Raw genomic sequence first — 19,491 nt, 5'->3', positions numbered from 1 at the left:
CAAATCCAGCCTCAGACACTTAACAACAACAACAAAAAAACAAAAACCCAGCTGTGTGACCTTGGGCAAGTCACTTAACCCCAATTGCCCTCCCCAAAAAAAGCAAAAAAAAATACAAAAGATTAGAAAGTATGCAAATTTTGTTGAAATACAGCTATTATATAAGTATATGCATACACACATGTATATGTGTATATATACATACACACATGTGTGCATGTGTGTGTGTTCATGAGTTCCAAGTGAAGAAACTCTGGCTCTGGTGGCCCCATTGGAATTTTAATGACCACACAGTGGAGGTCTACAATCAATAATTTAATAAGATCCTAATGTGTGCTTGTAGGAGGAAGTTAGGTAGCTCAGGGGATAGAGCACTGGCCCTGCAGTCAGGAAGACCTGAGTTCAAATCCAGCCTCAATGCCCTAGGGATCCACAGAAAGACGAGACAAAGCCAGTTATATATTATGGCGTAGCCAGGAATAGCCTTTTTTCTGCTTAACAGTACAACCATCACACAGGATTGTTATATACAAATGCAAACCACCATTCTTGTACTTAACATCCTTCAAATACCATTCCACTTTTCAAGGGCAATACTCATAAGATTTAAATTAAAGAATTGGTTCCATTTTAAAATTTCAAACTTTCTAAGAAGTCACTGACTGTACACCTTTGACACTCCTAAAGCAATTTCTTCAGCAAATATCTTTATACCTTATTAAGGAATGACATGGTGAGCCTGAACTATATTTAATTTTTATTAACAATTTCACTTTCAATTGCTTTTTACTCTTTTATATGTGTCAGATTTCCTCAAACCTGCCAAATGTATGCCCTCTGTGGAGGTTAAGCCCTCAGCACCAATCTCTAGTTGTCATCATTATCCCTCAATCTCTTTGCCAGTTTTACCTTGTTCTGCTGTAGACATAGGCTTCATCCTAACCCAATAAAAACAAAAATATCCACATCTAGTCAAGGTTTCCAACCACCTTCCTGTTGTCTAGCCACCTTCAGGAGAATGCAAGCTCCACCAGCTCTTCAATTGTTTTTTAGCCTTACAGTTGACTTGTTTACAATCCCAGGATTGCCTTTATGAAGATAATTATGGAGCTCTTATTTGGACCTGATTACTTTATTCTAATTCTAGTTGATCCACCTCATTTGAGTGCTGGATACTTTCAAAATCTGATCAAGTGAGCCTTATAGTGATGTTTCTAAAGATACTCTTGGGCTGATGTCTCTGAATCAGTCCAAATAAATCAGTTGATTGGGAAATGAGGCATATAATGTCTGATAGGGTGAATGTGTAAATTTATCTTGCTTTACTGTACTTTTTTATTACAAGAGAGTTCAGCATGGGATGAGGGAAAGTAGGATGGTATATGCTGAATTAATGTCAATGCTTTACAATGTACCAGTAAAATGTAAACACATACATAAAATAAACCAGCTGACTGAATCACAATAACTGGACAGTTGTATATATTTAGATAGTCAATTTTTCTTGCGAAAGTAATGATGTTTCTGACATTCTCTTTTCCTTTGGTATTTTTGGCATAGAAGTTTATATTTTATATTCAGCCTTTCTCCTAGTCATTATAGTAGTACACATATCCTAGCAGCCATTTCTTTTTGGAGCACTAGTTTCTCCCTCTCTCTCTCCTTCCCTCCTTCCTTTCCTCCTTCCCTGCTCTTCCTTCCTTCCCTATTAAGTGCCCTTGGGAAAATAATATAACCTCTCTATGCCTCAGTTTCCATACTTATAAAAGGGACATACTAATGCCTCTCCTACCTAACTTCCAAGGTTGTTCTGGGATTCAGGTGAGAAAATCTCTATGAAAGCTCTTTAGTAAAATGTAAAATTCTATACAAAGCAGAGATATTTTATATCACAATTTTGCTATTAACAGTCTGTCCATACCACTCTGGTTTGTCACTATTAGATAAACAATGAACTCTAAGACACTATCTCTGATATCAAAGGATCTACATTCAAATTGGGACTAAGGTATCAGAGAACAATACACAGACACAGACGGACATGGGCGCGCGAATGCGCGCGCGCGCGCGCGCGCGCGCACACACACACACACACACACACACACACACACACTACTAAGTATAAGAGAGCCTTGAAAATAAACAAAAAATCGCCAGCCCACTTTTTATATTTAAATTCAAGATTCTTTCCTTATATATAGCAGTAGTAAAATGAATGAGAATAACCATTTCCCACCTCCACCTCCCATTTTAATCTTTTCCTCACTCTAGACAAGTAGGCAAAGCTATTTCCAAAGCTGATTTAACCTTAGGCTCCATTCTGCACTTAACTCTTCAATCCTTCATCTTTCTTCCTGGCCTAGCTATTCCCCACCCTATCATTTCTCTTGATTTTCAGCATCTTGTTAAATAACAAATTCTTTCTCTTTTTCTAGTGTCTGAGACTTGGAAATTACTTTCTTTAATCCAGGACCTATTTGTACTTTTAAAGCCAGGCATTTTAGAAGCCTCCATGACTCTAAAATTGATATCTGCTTGTCTCCAAAGTTGCTGCTGCTGAAATGCTGATTCTTTTTTTTTTTCTTTTTAACCATGAAACACCTACAGTTTCCTCTCTCCTCTCTTGGAGAGAAAACACAGTATGTGTGAACTTAGAACCAGAAGAAGTAGGTTGTGGTCTTGATACTAACATCTACTTAATAATCACAAAAGTTTGTCACTTAGCCCATCAGCTTCCATTTCCTCAGGTATAAAACAGGAACAACACAGTTAAATGGTGGGTACTTTCTATAGTTTACAAACCATTGTCTTCCCTGTCACCCTGAAAAGGTAGGTAGTAAAAATATTATTTCAGTTTTACAGATGAGGAAACTGAGGCTCAGGGAGGGCTTAATCTAGGGTCACAAAGTGCCAAGAATTTGAACCCTATATTTTCCAAATTTCAGAAAGACCTGTTGTCTTTCAATTTCACTCTCTTAGCTGTGACTAAATATATGCTCTGCCTTCCTCACAGGGCATTTGGGAGCTTAATGTGATGATTTTCATATCCCAAGGAAGGCTGGAGTTTGAGGGGTTAATTAAATCTACAAAATACAAATGCATATATTTATATACATATACTATACACAGATGGCAAATTATATATATATATATATATATATAAATGGATATAAGTATATATGTGTATGTGTATATATACACATACACATATATACCTCTGTGTGTGTGTATATGTGTGTGATGTACTATGTTCCAGGTACTGTGCTAAATGCTTCACAAATATTCCATTTGATTTTCACAACACCTGGGAGGTAGGTGCTTTTGTTATCCTTATTATACAGTTGAGGAAACTGAGGCAGAAGGAGGTTGTGACTTGCCCAGAATCACATAGCTAGTAAGTACCTAAGACAGGATTTGAACTCAGATCTTCATGACTCCAGGCCCAGCACTCTACCCACCATATTAATTAGCTGCCTATTAGCAGTAGCTTGCAGTAGAAAGAGAATTGAGTTCTGGAGTAAGAAAGGTTTGAATACAAATCCCAGCTCTGACTATGTGGTTAAGTCACTTAACTTCTATGAGTCTTAGTTTCTTCATCTGTAAAATGGGAATTCTAATACTTTCATTGTCTACCTCATAGGGTATTTATGAAGAAAACATTCTGTAAACTAAAAGTGCCAGAGGGAGACATGGGAGCTGGTATTAACAGGGTGGGCATGACCCTATGGAAAGGGGTAGAGGAGAGCTGGGGGTAGGGTCTTACTATAGGAACAAGACCACAGAACATAGATTTTTTGGAGCTGGAAAGGGTCTTAGAGGTTACCTTGTGTTATCTATTTTATAAATATGGAAGATGAAGCTCAAAGATAGTGACTTGTCCCAGAGAATCAGAAGCCCTTGTTTTTGACCCACAATACTTTGTTTCCCAGCACCCTGAACTTGACTTACCTGTCTAGCTGGCTTTTACAGCTTTTTCCTATCCTCACCTTTGGCCTTGCTTTCCCCTGAGGCTTGCCTACCTGAATTCCTGACCTGTAGCCTGTTCTTAGTACCATAAAGTACTATATAAACATAACTTATTATTACTATCATGGATGAGAACATGTATTGTGTTGGTGGAAAAAAAACAAAAAACAAAGACATCAGGTAACACAAAATAAAAACACATAGATTATAGCCCCATGAGGAGGGAAGTTTATTGTCCTAACTGAACAGGAAGAGATTCTCATGGAGAGAAATATATCTCCACGGCATTTCCAAAATAATGGAGGTAGAGGAAGGGGGACTAAATATGAAGAAGGTCTACTTTGTCTTAGTGATTCAGAATCTAGGATGAGACTAGTAATAAAAGTTGGTCATAGAAAGGGAAAGTCTTCCCTCCCTTTGGGAGCTCAGAGTTTATTATTGTTAGAGCATTTGCTTATGGGGAGAAATGAAGGTCCCCAAACACATGACCTGGATATGTGGTGTTCATTGTTTATCTCAGTCAGGTCCTTAAAGAAGTACATACTGGGTGGAAGCTGGAGGCCCAATTTCTTCAGGTATATGAAGCTACTTATGATAATAGTAAATACTAGGCCTGCCTGTGGTAACCTGCTCAGCTCCCTCACACCTACTCCAACAAAACCTGAATAACAATCAAGAAATCAAATGAGAAACTATAATTGATTGCTTTCCTCCCAGAATTGCCCCATAAAAATCACCGAAAAGCCCAAAGGTAATATGAATGGGGACTGCCAGCAAAGCCAGATCCCATGCAAATGGAGATGGGACATATATAGCCTACTAGGTTCAGCTTCCAGAGGGAGCAGGAGTGTAGGGTGGCCTTGAGAATGCCTAATGGTGGAGAACATGGAGGAGCTGGAAAAAGTTGGAGCAAGAGTACCCCAGGCCCAGGGTATTTCAGGATGTGTTTCACTGTGTTAAGAAATACCAGATAGGGCCCATTGAGATCCTTCTAGCTTCAGATTCTTCACTCTGAACCTCAACAATCAAGGGGATTCTAACTTTGGGAAGAAGTCAGTGCAGAAACCCAAGTAACTACAGATGACACTAATCAGGGTTGACTATCTCACCCAAAAAGGGTTTGGAGAGATGAGTCAATCAAAGGAAACACCAAGCAGTATATTAAAAAAAAATTACCAATCTAGAAATTCTTCCAAAAAGAGAGAGTAATTCTGTAACATCTGCAAGCAGAGACTCAAAGGAGAAAATGGATTTTCCACAAGGACTACATGAATACCTAGAAGAAATGAAGCAAGGGATTAAAAAAAAAATGAAATTAACGCTCTTGATGAATTGGAAGAATAAATATCTTAGATGAGAAAGTAGTAAGCTTTATGTCTTGAAAGTGTATTGAGGGAGTTAAATAAGAAAAATAGAAGTCCTGGGAGTGAATTGGTTCTGATCTGAAGGTCTTAAAAGGAGACAGACAAGAGTTATATGTGTGGACAGGAGGAAGACGGGTATAGAACTGGCTCTTTTTCATAATTGGGGTGCAATATGGAGGATGGATATATCTCCCTCTCATCTGAAAGAGACAAGGAAAGCTGAACACATGCATGCACACAAAGGGTTTAGTGTACAAACACATAACATTGAAACAAATTGGGATGGTGGGGCATTAAAAGGGAGAGAGCACCCAGGAAGGGAGAGCTGCAAACTTCTTTATCCTGAGGGGACGAGTGAAAGGGGTGGGGGTGAAGAACTAGAATCTGTTGGAGTACCTTAGATTGTCTCTTACACAATTGGGAAATGAGTGAGCCAATTGTGATATATGGATGGAATGAAATATTATTGTGTCTTAAGAAATGATGAAAAAGATCGCTTCAGAGAATCCTGGGTAGCATGAACTGATGCAGAATGAAATGAGCAGAACCAAGGGAACATTTATAGAAGGATAAAACACTATCAAGAAAAACAACTTTGACAGATTAAAGAACTCTAATCAAAACAATTACCAACCATATTTCCAGAGGACTGATTATGAGGCATGTTATCCACAGTCTGATGGTGAGGTGACAGAGTGTTGGAAAGAGATATTTTTAGATATTGTCATTGGGTGGACTCATTTTACTTGACCATATTATATATCTATTACAACAGCCTTCCTTCCTTCCTTCCTTCCTTCCTTCCTTCCTTCCTTCCTTCCTTCCTTCCTTCCTTCCTTCCTTCCCTCCTTCTTTCCTTTCTTCATTTTGGTTTTCATTGAAGGAATATTGTTAGAGAAGAGGAAGATTAGCAATGGTGATGTCAAAAGAGGGTCATTGAAACATTTTTGAAAGTACACAGAAGAAAACATGAGGAAGTAAGTTCAAAAGGAAGCACAGACTAATTTTGAAAACAAAGTGTAGAATTTCTTTTATACTTTTAAAAAGCAAGGAGTGTAAAGTTCAAATGTTTGTTAGAGAATTTTAGCTTTATGTTCTGGTGTATGTATAGAAATGCTCTTTTTCATATCAATTTGAGAATTTTAAAAATTATAGAAAATTGTATATACTGCTCCAGCACTTTGGCATGTCTCTCTGTTATTCCATTTCATAAGATCCTAGATTTAGAGCTGGAAAGGCCTTGAAAGGTTATTAAATCCATCCCCCTCCCCCATTTGGAGGCAGCTTAGGTGGCACAGTAGATATAGTGCTGGGTCTGATGTCAAGGAAAACCTGGGTTAAAATCTGGCCTCGGACACTTACTAGCTGTGATCCTGGGCAAGTCACCTACCCTTTGCCTCAGTTTCTTCAGATGTAAAATGGAAATATTAATTACATGTACCTCCCAGGATTGTGAGGATAAAATGAGGTAATATATGTAGAGCTTTTAGCATAGTACTTGGAACATACTATGTAAATACTAGCTATTGTAATAATTATTATTATTCTTGAAGATAAGGAAAGTAAAGCTCAGCTGAGATTAAATGGCTTGACCAGGGACATACTACTAAGTATCTGCATTGAGATTTGAACCTATGTTCTTTAAATTCCAAGTCCAGAGCCCTGGCTACTAGGTGATCACCTTCACAACAGCTTATTGAGGGAGTTTGTGTAGATGTTGTTATACCCATTTTACAGGTAAGGACAGGGCTTGGAGTGACAAGATCACAAAGTTAGTATCAAGGCTGTAGTGAGAATTTAGACTTTCATTTTTTTTTCCACTCTATCTCCAACCCTCTTCACGCTATGCACGTGCTGTATGCTGATCAACATTTGTATGTTTGAAATCAGGTTAAATGAACTATAAAGTCTGCTTTGTAGGGGAAAAGAAGTCCCGAAGGGAAGCCTGATGGACATGTGGGGAAAAGGGAAGGAGTAGACCACAGAGAAAAGCAGAGAAGGTGAGGGACAGTGATGAGAATGCCAGTGTTTTGCTTCTGTCACCCAGTAGCTGTGTGATTTTGGCAAATCACTCTGAGCCTCAGTTTCTTCATATGTAAGGTCAAGCATAACAATTTTCATGGCCTATCCCATGAGACTGTGAGAAACATCACCTTGCAGACTTGGCAGTGCTGCCGGTGTATGAGCTACTCAGTATCTGACCTGTAGTCAGATTTCTTAGTAAAACCCCTAGCAGAGCTCTATTTAGGTAATGACTTACTGGAAAAGGCATCAGGTGAGATCTTAGGCAACTCGTGGATATGCTAACTGCAGAATAGGGTAACTTGGATAATAGGGGAGCTCGAAGCCCTCTCACATGAGAATAATAGTCTCATGGGTCTGGAGCCAGAAAGGACCTGGAAGGCCAGGTAGTGGAATCCCGTCATTTTACAAATGAGGAGACTGAGACTTAGGAAAGTTAGGTGATTAGTTCAAGGTCATGTGGTACTAAACGCCAGAGGTAAAAGTTGAGCCTGGGTCTGCTGACTCTAAAACCAGAGCACTTTTCATTGAAGCCTGCTGCCTCCTATCAGTTGATGAGACAATAAGTGTTTAATTATGGATTGGAAGTCAGGTCTTCCTGACTCCAGTCCCTGCACTCTATCCACTGTGCTATCTTGCTGCTCTATTTAAAAATACTGTAGTACAGTAGCTAGGTGGTACAGTAGGGCTTGGAGTCAGAAAGACTCATCCTTCTGAGTTCAAATCTAGCCTCAGACATTTACTTAGCGGTGTGTCCCTAAGCAAGTCCATTAACTCTGTTTGCCTCAGTTTTTTCATCTGTAAAGTGAGCTAGAGAAGGAAAAGGCAAAGCACTGGAGTATCTTTGCCAAGAAAACTCCAATGTGGTCATGAAGAGTCAGACATGACTGAAATGACTGAACAACAAATAAAAAAGCCCATTGAGAGAAAGGTAGGAAATAAAGACAAAGTTTGTCCATAGTTGAATTTTATACTTGAGTTAGTTGGATTTTTTTAATGTCCTTCTTTATTTTATAACGTATAAAAGAAAAAAAAAGTAGAATTCATTTTCTTTTTCAAATTTAAAAGCTTATTATTAAAAAACCCCATATATACAAATGTGAATTGCAGCCCACAGTAAACACTCAAGCAAAAGAGTTTCAGATACTGAGTTCAAAACTTAAATGACTGCACTTAGAGATGCTTTTCACAGAACAATTTAAACACACTGAGTAAGACGAAGCTTTCATTTCAAAATAACCAAAGAAAATAATTAGAAAAGAAGCAAATGGACTTCTAAGTATATTGGCTAATGTGAACTCTCATCATGAGCTCCACATTCAAACAGAGCCCAGGGAGAAAGGAACAAGGATACTTTCAAGCTGTGCCCTTGGAGAAACAGCCCTCAATGATATTCGATTCAATTCTATGTAACATGTGTATTAGGAGCCTACAATGTGCAAAGCTGGTAGAGACAAAGGAGAAAGACAACCCAGTCTAGGAACAATGGAAGAGAAGGTGGACCAAGGGAAAGGTCATTGGACTGAAAACTCCATCTTTTTGTCTCGAATTAGTCATGGAATATGAAATGGGGGAGGGGGAGGGAGTCACTCTCTCTCCCTGTAGACTGAGGCTAATCTGGATGTCTCTGAGAGTCCTTCCAGCCCTGACATTCCGTCTTAAGGTTCTTTACAGCCCTCCATTCTATATTCTAAGGCAATGCCTCTCAAGCTTCTTTGCTCACGGCAGGCACAGTATTATTCTTTGCCATGAGGGAAGTGCACTGAATGTTGAAGTTGGAAACGATGAGTGGGAGTTGGGACACTGAAACATGTGCACATGATTGCAAATGCGCGTTTCATATCATTCCTGGGAGACCCAGACATGCTACGGGAAGGGTAATTTGGCACACTTAGTAAAACTCAATCTGCCCATGCTATTTGAGAACCTCAGTTCTGCTCCTGCATAGCTCTAACATTCTAAGGAATGAGGACCCTCGTTTCTCTGACATTCCATGTTCTACCTTCCAAGGGCTCTCCTGGTGCTAGCATGATGAAATGGCAAGATAGAAATGAAAAGGAAAAAAAAAGATGCATTGCAAACTTTGTTCTAATTAGCTGTATTAAGGCCCAGGACTGGGTCTTAATGTTCTTTATCCATCCTTCTGGAAGAGGACCACAACATCAGGGAGGTGATGCCATGACTTACAGTAAATTGGATTTAAGTGAGGGAAGACTGTGCAAAGTCACCAGCCTCACTTTCTCCTCCAGAGCGATCTGGATCCAGCGGCAAGATGGGGTGGGGAGCCTGCAGCCTCGAGGCCACATGTGGCCCTCTAGGTCCTTGGGTGCAGCCTTTTGACTGAATCCAAGTTTTATAGAACAAATCCTTTTATTAAGGGGATTTGTTCCATGAAGTGTGGATATCTGGCCTCAAGGTTGAAGGTTCCCTAGCCCTGATCATGAGGACTGGAAATGGCCCCCAGGTGAAGGAGGCAGGGTAATATGAGAGACCGTAGAAGAATTCTACCGCTTCAAACATCTCTCCAACTCTGGTGCTATAGTATAAACATTTTCATCACTCTCAATGTACATTTGGATGCTTCTCTCACTTGTCCTCAATTAAAATGTAAATATTCGGGGGAGAAGTAGTAAGAGCAAATCAAATTGATTCAGTTTGATTCTAATTGAGCACTCATTAATTAATAGGTATATGGTATTGTAGTAGCTTTGAGTATATAAAGTATAATACAGGGTCTGCCCTCAAGGTACTTACCATCTTATAGTAGGATAGTAATAGTAATAATAGCAACCATCATAGCTAACATTCACATAGCGCTTACTACAATTGCTAGTACCTCGCTAAACACTTCACAATTACTATCTGATTTGATCCTCACAACAATCTTGGGAGGTAGGTGCTATTATGATCCCCATTTTATAGATGAGGAAAGTGAGGCAAACATTGGGTGAGTGAATTGCCCAGGGTCACAGAACTAGGAGGGGTCTGACACTGGATTTGAAATCTGGTCTTTCGGACCCCAGGTCCAGTGCTCGATCCACTGGGCCACAGATGGGTTCCACAGACACAAATAAGTAGGATACCAGTTACGATGTGATAGGGGTAAAGGAGAGCTCTGGAAAGATTGCTCTAAGAAAACGTGTAGAGAGAGATCATTTTAAGGCAAGGCTATATGTTGAAGGGGAACCTAAAACGGGCCTTTCAGGAAGTGAAGGATTTCAGTAGGAAGAGATATGGGAGCAAGAATGTGTTCTAAGCCTTAGTGAATGCAGAGAGGTGAGAAAGAGTGAGGTTGGGGCACAGGGAGAGGTCTGATTTGGTCAGAATGGGAAGGGTGTGAGGAATGGCTGGGATGGAGAGGGAGGATAGAGCCATTTGTGAAGGGCTAAGGAAGGAGTCTGCACTGTGGATTATAGGATGTAACGTGCTAAGAGAACACAAGAAAGTCACAGCAGTGAGAGAGGCCATTGAAATGCACTAGGATTAGCTGTGCTGTCCCTTTGTCACATGCATGGGGCATTCAGCTGGCGTGTTTAAGGATGGCTGCCTGCCTGCAGTGTCCCTTTAGCTTATCCTCTCCCCATCTCTAGCTGTGGAAGCTCCTCCCTTTCTTCCAGACTCCACTCACATAACACCTTCTCCATGCCCTTGACCAGGGCTGCATTCCCCACCCCCACCCCCCAGGGGAAAGCCATTTCTTCCCTCAAGTTTCCCACAGCACTTAGCTCCCGCATCTCCCTTGCTCTAGCTTACTCTCTCGGTTCCTAGTTATTAGTGTATATGTCTTTTCTCCATTAGGATCCTAGCATCATTGACTTCCTAGCATCCAGACCAACTGCCTCATTTTACAGATGAGGAAACTAAAGCCCTAAAGGGGTGTGGGGGGAATGACTTTCTCAAATTCACAGTGACAGTAAGTGTGCAGAAGAGCTGGAATTCACCAAATCTAGGTCCTCCGACTCAAAATCCAGTGTGGTGTTAACTATGCCACATTAAGGCATGAGGTCCTTATGAGCAACATCTGTTTTATAGCTAGCTTTATATTCCTAGAACCTTGCACCTAGTTAATACAGGCTTATTGAATTGAAACCAGAGGTTAAATGACTTGTCCAAGGTCTCCTAGCAAGCATGTGGTATGGCTGGGCCCAGAACTCAGACTTCTGTTCTCATGCTCTTTCTACTGAATAATGCATTGTACCAGCTATGTGGAAAAATATAAAAGCATAGAATGGTGCATTAGAGAGAGCACTGACTTTGGAGTTAGCATATCTGGGCTCACTTAGAAGCTGTGTGATGCTGGGCAGTCACTTAATCACTGCATGTCTTTGGCCTGGACCTCCATTTCCTCATTTATAAAATGAGAGGATTGGCTCAGGATGAGCTCTGCTCTCTATTCTAGCTTTGGATTTGGATTTTTTTAAATCTTATGATAGTCCCTGCCCTTATGTTCCTTAGGCTGCTCACACTTTTTTTTTTTTAGCAGAGGAAGCAGAGTTCTGGGGTGCGGGTAAAAGCAAGGTTGACATATACGGAATGATTATGGAGCTATCATAGAGATACACATATACCATCCCAGGATATAAGGCTGAAAGAAAAATGAAAAGACCATTTAGTCCAATCGTTTCATTTTACAGATAGGAAGAGTGAGGTCCAGATTGCCCAAGTAATATCCAACTTGACATTAGCTAATAAGTACCAAAGCTGGAACTTGGATAGAGGGCCTCCCATTCCAATTCCAGTGTTCTCTCCCAACAGATTCAAGTGTAGAGTGAATTATAATTCAGGGTAGAAATGTATGGTGCAGACAGCTTATACTTTGGAACTCTGAACCATCAGATCATCAGTGTAAACCTGTAACTCAGACACTGTAATGCTATCATTAGTTCAAATTAAAACAGGATCACGTGGAGTGTGAGAAAAGAAAATGGTGGAATGGAAGCTGAGATGGGCTTCATAGACCTCATTATCCAAATGCATATTAAACTTCTCAACTTTTTTCTTTCAGATGCATGATTCGGTTCTCCTAACAAAACCTCAGCATGGGCAGGTACTCTCTCCATCCCATGGACCCTTAGAACAGTGCTATTGACTTGCAGAAACTCAGGCAAGGGGTAGGCCAATGCTCCCCTGCTCCCTCCACTGCCTCTAGGCACTGTCACATTCAAGCCCTTACCTAGGGGGGAGCACACTAATTGGAGACTGTTGTCATCCCAAATTCCATAACTGCCTGGAAATAGAAGTGCCAAAAGACATTTCCCTGAATGCCCACTTTTAAGAGTTAGTACTGGTAATAATAATGGTAGAAAACTCTGCTTGGAAGACATGGAAGGACCTCAACCAGATGCTGAATTAAAAACTACTAGGAAGGCTTAATTAGTGAACAGGAAAACTTCATGAAGGTCAGCGGGTCACCCACCAGATGAAGTGAGATCTCACTTTCAGGAAGTGAGATTCCCCTCCTCTTGATGACCTCAAGCTGCTGAACCAAGCAAGCACCAAGCAAGCTTCCTATGCCTGTTGGAAGCATTTGCATGTCTGAACACAATGGCCTGCCAACCCTGTTATACTTCAAGGCAGTAGGGTATAACAGGCAATTTGATAGAACCAAATTGAATGACAACAGATTGTTTCTACTGTCCCTTCAAAAGCATCAGGTGAGGGGAAAGGAAAAATGGGACTCCTTCTGAAATAGCTCTACTCAGTCATACAAGCTTAAGTCCATCTTACTGATTCAAAGCCAGGACATTATACGCGGCTCAGATTTACCCTCCAGAGAAGTCTTTCCCTGAATGCCAGAAACCTGGTTCTGTCAACTCTGCAGAGAACCTGACAGCAGATTTTACTGTGACTTGGGATTCCTCAGAAAGCAAAGTATTTGTTTTGACAGAGTGAGATTACAGCAATTGTTTATTCTCAGTAGTACTTAATTATATCCTATGAAAGATGCAGTTGGTTCAAAATTCAGTAGTCTGGTGTATTCAGAAATCTTTATCCAGTCTTCCCATGAAGTGAAGCATTGATTTGAACATTTTTCCATGAGCTTGTGAGACTCTGAATTGATTGCCTATAGCATACCTGTCTGGACCCTCTCTCATCCTAACACCGAAAGCTGCTATTTAAGACCCTAATTGGCTCTTTATTTGAACAATATTGACAATGCCCTCCTCAAAATGGTTATGATTTAGTCCTCTCACATGACTTGTAGACCTATTTGGACTATTCAAGCCTGCATATTCATGCTGAAAGCTAAAGAAACTGACTTTTGACTCTTGCCCTTCAGCACATTAGATCAGGACCAGTCTCATGACTAATGTCATCTCCAGGACTGTAGGCCGGCATTTAGACAGGCTAGTTTAGCCACTGAGTGAAGGGCCTCCAAGGAACAATGAGAGAAGAATCAGGAAGTCGTTCTGGGAAGCTTGGCCTCCCTTCTGGCCCAGCTACTTGATCATACATCCCAGCTGGCCCTGAAAGTGGACTGAGCCGCTAAGCCTAAAAGGGTAAATGAAGCAGGGAGGAGGGGAGGGTGCAGGTACAGGGGGAAAGGGAGCAAGCCCAGAAAGCCAGCTACCTTCTCTATGCGGCCTTCTCTAACTTTCATTAGCTTTCAATGACCACTATCTTTTAATCTCTTATAATGTTTTGTTTGGACCTTCCATATGCACTTACCATAAAGAAACGGATTGGATGTGTGATTTCACTGGACCTATAAATGCCTTCTCTGAAACTTGCACTTTTAAAGAGGCCATGACGGTGACCTGCCCAGCTTCCCATAGTCTATAGTCCCAGACAGGACTGGTCTCTCTGGCTCTGAGGTCAGTTTTCTTACTTGCCATACTTACCACACTGTCTCTCCACATAACTACCATTCTATAGATAACTTATCCATGGGTTTGTCTTATTTTCCCCACTGAAGTGTAAGTGTAAGCCCCTTGAGGGCAGAACTCACACCTTATCCACTGCCATAGCCCTGTAGTTTCTAGCCCAACACTTTGTTCACAATGCTTCAGAGTATGCCTCTACTCCGGGTTTGCTGACTTGAAAAGAACTGAAGGCCGTGGTGTTCATGATCTTTCTACTCTGACTCTGCCCATGTTTGTCAAAGCTGAGATGCAGAGTATAACTCATGTTATGAATTATTTTATTTCATATTTATGTATTTTTTATATTTATTATTTACATGCATTTTATATTTCCAAAGTTCTTTTAAGAAAATCTTAAACAATTTTCTCCTCTGTGGGGAACTGTGGAACTGATGTCCCTGGCCCCAAGGGCAATGTAGAGGTTTCCTCATAATCATCTTGGCCTCTTCATGAGACTCTGTGTTTTTCTCTCCCTGTTAGACTATGAGCTTCTTAAGGACAGCTACCATTCTTTGTGAAATTTTGAGTGCACCATAACATTCTGTACAAAGTAGGGAGTTAAAAATTGTTAATTGAATAAATGAATAACAGCCCTATAGTTTCCTGTCTGGTATTAGCTGGTGACACATGAGTCTTACCTTCTATGCAAATACCTATGGAAAAGTCTTTAAAACAAACTGCCTAGAGAGAATCTTCTTTTGGTCCTTAGAATAATTTTCCTATGATTCTCGATCAAATTAAAATGCCACCAGCATGCCAGTAAGTGCCGAATCCTGTTTATGCAATGCTTTTGCAGACCCTCATTCCAAACTGCCTGTATTTTAACTTCCTGCATCACTGGCCAGGCGTCATTGGCCATGCATCAGCCTTCCCAGCCCTCCTGAACACATCGGCAGGGTCATCTCTGAACACAAAGAACAAGGACAGATAGACAGAGAACATGCTCCGCTGTCACACCTTTTCCAGGGTAGACTTGTCAGGCTCCCTGCTCCTCTGCCATGGGCTTTCTTTCTCATGTGTGCTGGGAAGGGCAGGGAGCTAGGAGTGTGTAGACTGCCAAGTGCCCTGGCACCACATACCCAGCTGGGAGCTTCAGGTGGTGGATTGCCGATCCCCCCCTCCCCCGCCCCCGACTGTTGGGACTGTGTTTGGCAGTGGCCAAACATTTGGGTGAGAGGAAAGCTGAAGGAGGCATCCCGTTGTGCCCAGAAGAAAAGAATCAAGTCCCATATTTCTTATTTTAAATGAGAAATTCAAAGAACAAGCCTTTTCGTGTGTCTAACATAGACCCACAGAGGGGAATGCTGATAAAGTATAAAAATAAATGTACAAACTTTAACTGTATGACAAGGGTCAAAAAGCAATTCAAGTAAACTTGTAGTTTTAGGGGAAAAATTACCCAGGGCAATAAAGTGTTGTAGAATGAAGAATTAAGACTTAAGTTCCCAAAGACGGAGGAATGCGGAACTTGGCTGGCTGTAGAATTTGGGGGCCCCTTTTGATTTTGGAAGACAATGCCAGCTTTAAGACTGAAATCATAGCTCTATGGATTTGTAACACTACAACTGTAATTCCATACTCTAGACCAGTAAGATATATGACACCCTTTCAAACCAGATTTTGAGGCCCTGGCTATGTATTTTGCATTAAAACTCTACTTTCCCCCCACTTCTAATGCAAAATCAGATTTTACACTGTGCCACAATACAGGTCAGACATTGTAAGGAGGGTCTTGAAAAGCTTTGGGAGCGTTTGCATTAGAGGTGCGACATCATGGTACTTAGTGCTGAGTTTATTCAGGAGCTTATAAACACAGCTTTTCCCTAGAGGGAAGGCTGACTCTGAACAGGGGGAAGGGAACAGGGAGAGTGGGGGAGATTTCTGGATTGAAATCAAACTTCAGTGGAATCAGTAACAGTGAATTAGAAACCAGAGAAAACAAAAAGGAGAGAGTGCCAAAACATTTTATGAAATGGGAACATTTCTATCCTTTGAATAATTAATTCAGGGAGTCACACAGACAAGGAAAGAAAGCTTACCGCTTACAAACTCTGGGCTTTCTGCTTTTCTTTGTTAGAATAAGAAAAACACCACCACCACCTAGCCCAAATCTGATGTTTCTGTGGCATGCCTACCTGGAACTGGTTCTCCTTTAGTTTCTTCTGACTTAAGATTCATATAATCTTTGAAATGTTACTCATGACAATGACCAGAAAGTCCCATTGTTCTTACCCTGAGGTAGTTGAGGGTGAAGTTAGTCAGCCCCATTCGGGTGATGTTTTTGGACAACTGCTCCAACACCTGAGGGTCTTGTGCCTGCAGAGAGAGATATTTTATTTCCTCTCCAGCCTGCATGTGGGTCAAAAAACACCCCAGCTAGAAAGAACTGAAGTACAGAGGAAAGATCCCTGGGTTTGGACTCAAAAAATCCTGGGCTATAATCTCATCTCTGGGGACCAGAAGTAGGCCATTTTACCTAGAATAGGCCTCAGTTTCCCCCGCTGTAAAATGAGGGTGTTGGACTAGATGACCTCTGAAGTTCCTTTAGCTCTATAATGCTGTGATGCATTTTTATAGATGAGGTGGGAGGGGAAGGGAATAAGCATTTATATAACACTTACTACTTGCCAGGGTCTGTGCTAAACGCTTACAAATACTATTTCATTTGAGTCTCATTAAGTGCCATTATTATTCCCATTTTATAGATGAGGCAGCTGAAGCAAATAGAGGCAGTGATTTGCCCGACACCATACAGGGCTCTATCACCAGTTGCTTGTAATGATGAGCAAACCAAAACCCATATAGTTCTCTAACAGAGAACTCAGATTTTAAGTAACACAGCTCAATTTTGCTCACTTTTCATTTCATTATTATATTAATATTTCTAAAATTTAAAGCCAGCTTCTGGTAATATATAGTGACTAATTGGACTCTACTCTCTCTGCGAGCAGTAGCATCAATAGATATTGAGCTGACACTCACACAGTTTCGGATTCTTTGGGAAAATAACATCTAGCTCTGAGTGAAATGTTCCTTTCTCACCATCTTTAAGTACTGGGTCATTACGGCCTGCCAGGGAACAGACAGATGATTGGATACAATTCTAAGAGAATGTGCCTCCAGATTTGGCAGAGACATATGTTTTCGGACTATGCTATGTTTCATTTCATGGTGATGGTGTTTGTTAACAGCTTGGAGTTAAGTTCTGTATTTGAAAACTTTGCAACTGCCATGAAACATTTTTTTTTTTTTAAATCTGATTCTCCTACTCACTGATCCTGTTCTGGAAACAGGCAATTCTCAACTGTTTTCATTTCCTAGAATGTTGAGGGGAAGCAGCCTATCTTGTCAAATGTCACTCCACTTTAAAGAAGGGCTGCCAAATTTTGAAGCCCCATCTAAATGTTCTCCATGGGGGTGGTTGTCATTGGTGATATACCCTTTTCAGGGATGGAGAGGTCTCAAGGTCGCAGTTTCCCTATTCCTGCTTTAGATAGTTGGGTGAAGCTTAGGGTGAACCCTTCTCAGAATAATGTTTTTAAATGTTTAAAACAAAACACACAGGATGACAAAGGAAACCGATTCTCTCAAAAGGCAGTTTACCAAAGTATTTTACAAAAACAAGCAGATAAAAATCAAGTTCATGGACCCCAGGGTAAGAATCCTAGGAAAAAGTCATGATTCTGTCTCTGAGCTACTTTATCAAACCTAATTGAGGGGAGGTTTCAAGCCAAAGACTCAAGATTGGCTGTGAATGACTCCTACTTGGCCAGGTTCTCACCCTTATCTTGAAAGATATCTCTAGGCTGGTATTCACAGCTCCCTGCACAGAGCACATGCTTGATAAATATCTGTTGATTTAATTTGATTTGATTTGTAGACAATGAAACAAAGAGAATTAATGCACATTCAGTTCCAACACCAGAGCATCATGTGAAAATGCTTGCCTCAGGATGACCTGGTCTCAAGTTTCATGAGAGCTTTTTAATAAAATCTATAAAATATTTTGCTTACTCTTTCCATTTCTTTTTCATTTATAGATAAGAGGTTTATTAGCCCAACTAGGGCAGGCCATGATAATGATGAAATAGGGTTTAGGATGAAGTGAAAAGAAAGGTTGACTAGGGGCAGTCTCGTTTCTAAGTTTCAAATGCCAGAGTTCAGGACAAACGGAATCTGAGAACCACGGTAACAAAGGCAGGGGAATTGGGCTTGTGTAGTCAACTAGGCCAAGGCAAAACTAAATATTTACAGTTAATTGCTTAAGGTGTGAAAACTATTGGAGTTCTTTAGGAAGCATAATCTCAGCTCTTCACATTAGGTCAAGTGAAAAAAATGAATTACTTACATGCATTGCTAGGATGCTTCGTGGGACTAATTCTCTGTATTGTCTAATGGTAAAGTGCCACGTTTTTATCCTCATGAGATCATCAAAAGTAAACTCCAAAATCAGACGCCCTTCTGTGCATACCTGGAATGAACAAACAACAAAGGGATTTTCCAATATAGTTTCAGAGTTGCCTCAGTCCATTTAATACAGACAATGTTCTTCCTTGTGGGAAGATACCAGAATGATTCAGGAAAAATGGAGAAGTGTGTAGGTCTTCAATGCCCAGGGCTCCCAAGCATACCCAAAGCTCTTCTGTGTATCTAGGAGAACAATCTGATTACTTAACAATTAAAGTACTAGTGACTCAAAAGCATTATACCCCCTGGACTCAATGTATTTGCATTTTAAAAGAGGATTCCTAGAGAGGGCAAGGTTTAACCAAAAGGACTAATTTTCCAGAAATCCAGCAGTTGGGTGGAAGAAAGATATGGCTAGTCAACGGTCACCTTGGTGCCCCCTTAAATAACACTTCATAGTTAATCGACTATTTTGTCTCTGCCAACAGCCCACCTCAGAGGGCAGTTTCATTTAAGAGAAAAATATATTGTTAATGAAACATATTAGAATTTCCTAGATTCTTTTGTTTGATAGAGTAGTGGTTACTGATTTGGTTTCATAGGGCTCTGAGTTTCAAACCATTTTTATTGTCATTCTTTTTTCTTTTCCCTTTTCTTATGCCTAGGTAATGTGCTCAACTTTTTAAAACAGATAACTTTTTTATGCATATTTGAATGCCAGCTTCAATGACGCTCCTCTTCCTCCCCCCCCATTTAACTATACTGCCAGAAGTGGCTGGAGAAATAATTTTGGTTGAATTGAAATAATTCCATGTAATTTATCATTTCACATTCAGATTGGGCAAAAAAAAAAAAAAAGATAAATAGAA

General features: G+C 40.5%; 1 protein-coding gene across 7 annotated transcripts in view; it reads right to left on the bottom strand.

Annotated features, from left to right (window-relative positions):
* LDB2 (LIM domain binding 2) overlaps window positions 1-19,491 on the bottom strand; it is a 412,576-nt gene that overhangs the window by 77,508 nt on the left and 315,577 nt on the right. For all 7 annotated transcript variants that reach the window (XM_069069342.1, XM_069069325.1, XM_069069334.1 and 4 more), the window contains exons 4-5: window positions 18,564-18,686; window positions 16,448-16,531 (exon numbers count right to left, since the gene is read on the bottom strand). In XM_069069342.1, coding sequence (XP_068925443.1) covers window positions 16,448-16,531; window positions 18,564-18,686 — 207 coding nt within the window. The remainder of the gene's footprint in view (window positions 1-16,447; window positions 16,532-18,563; window positions 18,687-19,491) is intronic.

Source organism: Petaurus breviceps, unplaced genomic scaffold (assembly GCF_028583685.1).
Source record: "Petaurus breviceps papuanus isolate PSGF00001 unplaced genomic scaffold, PetGlider_PUasm1.0 140, whole genome shotgun sequence".
Taxonomy (NCBI): Eukaryota; Metazoa; Chordata; class Mammalia; order Diprotodontia; family Petauridae; genus Petaurus; species Petaurus breviceps.
The sequence above is the reverse complement of the archived record's forward strand: the minus strand, read 5'-3'. Positions and strand labels throughout refer to the sequence as shown.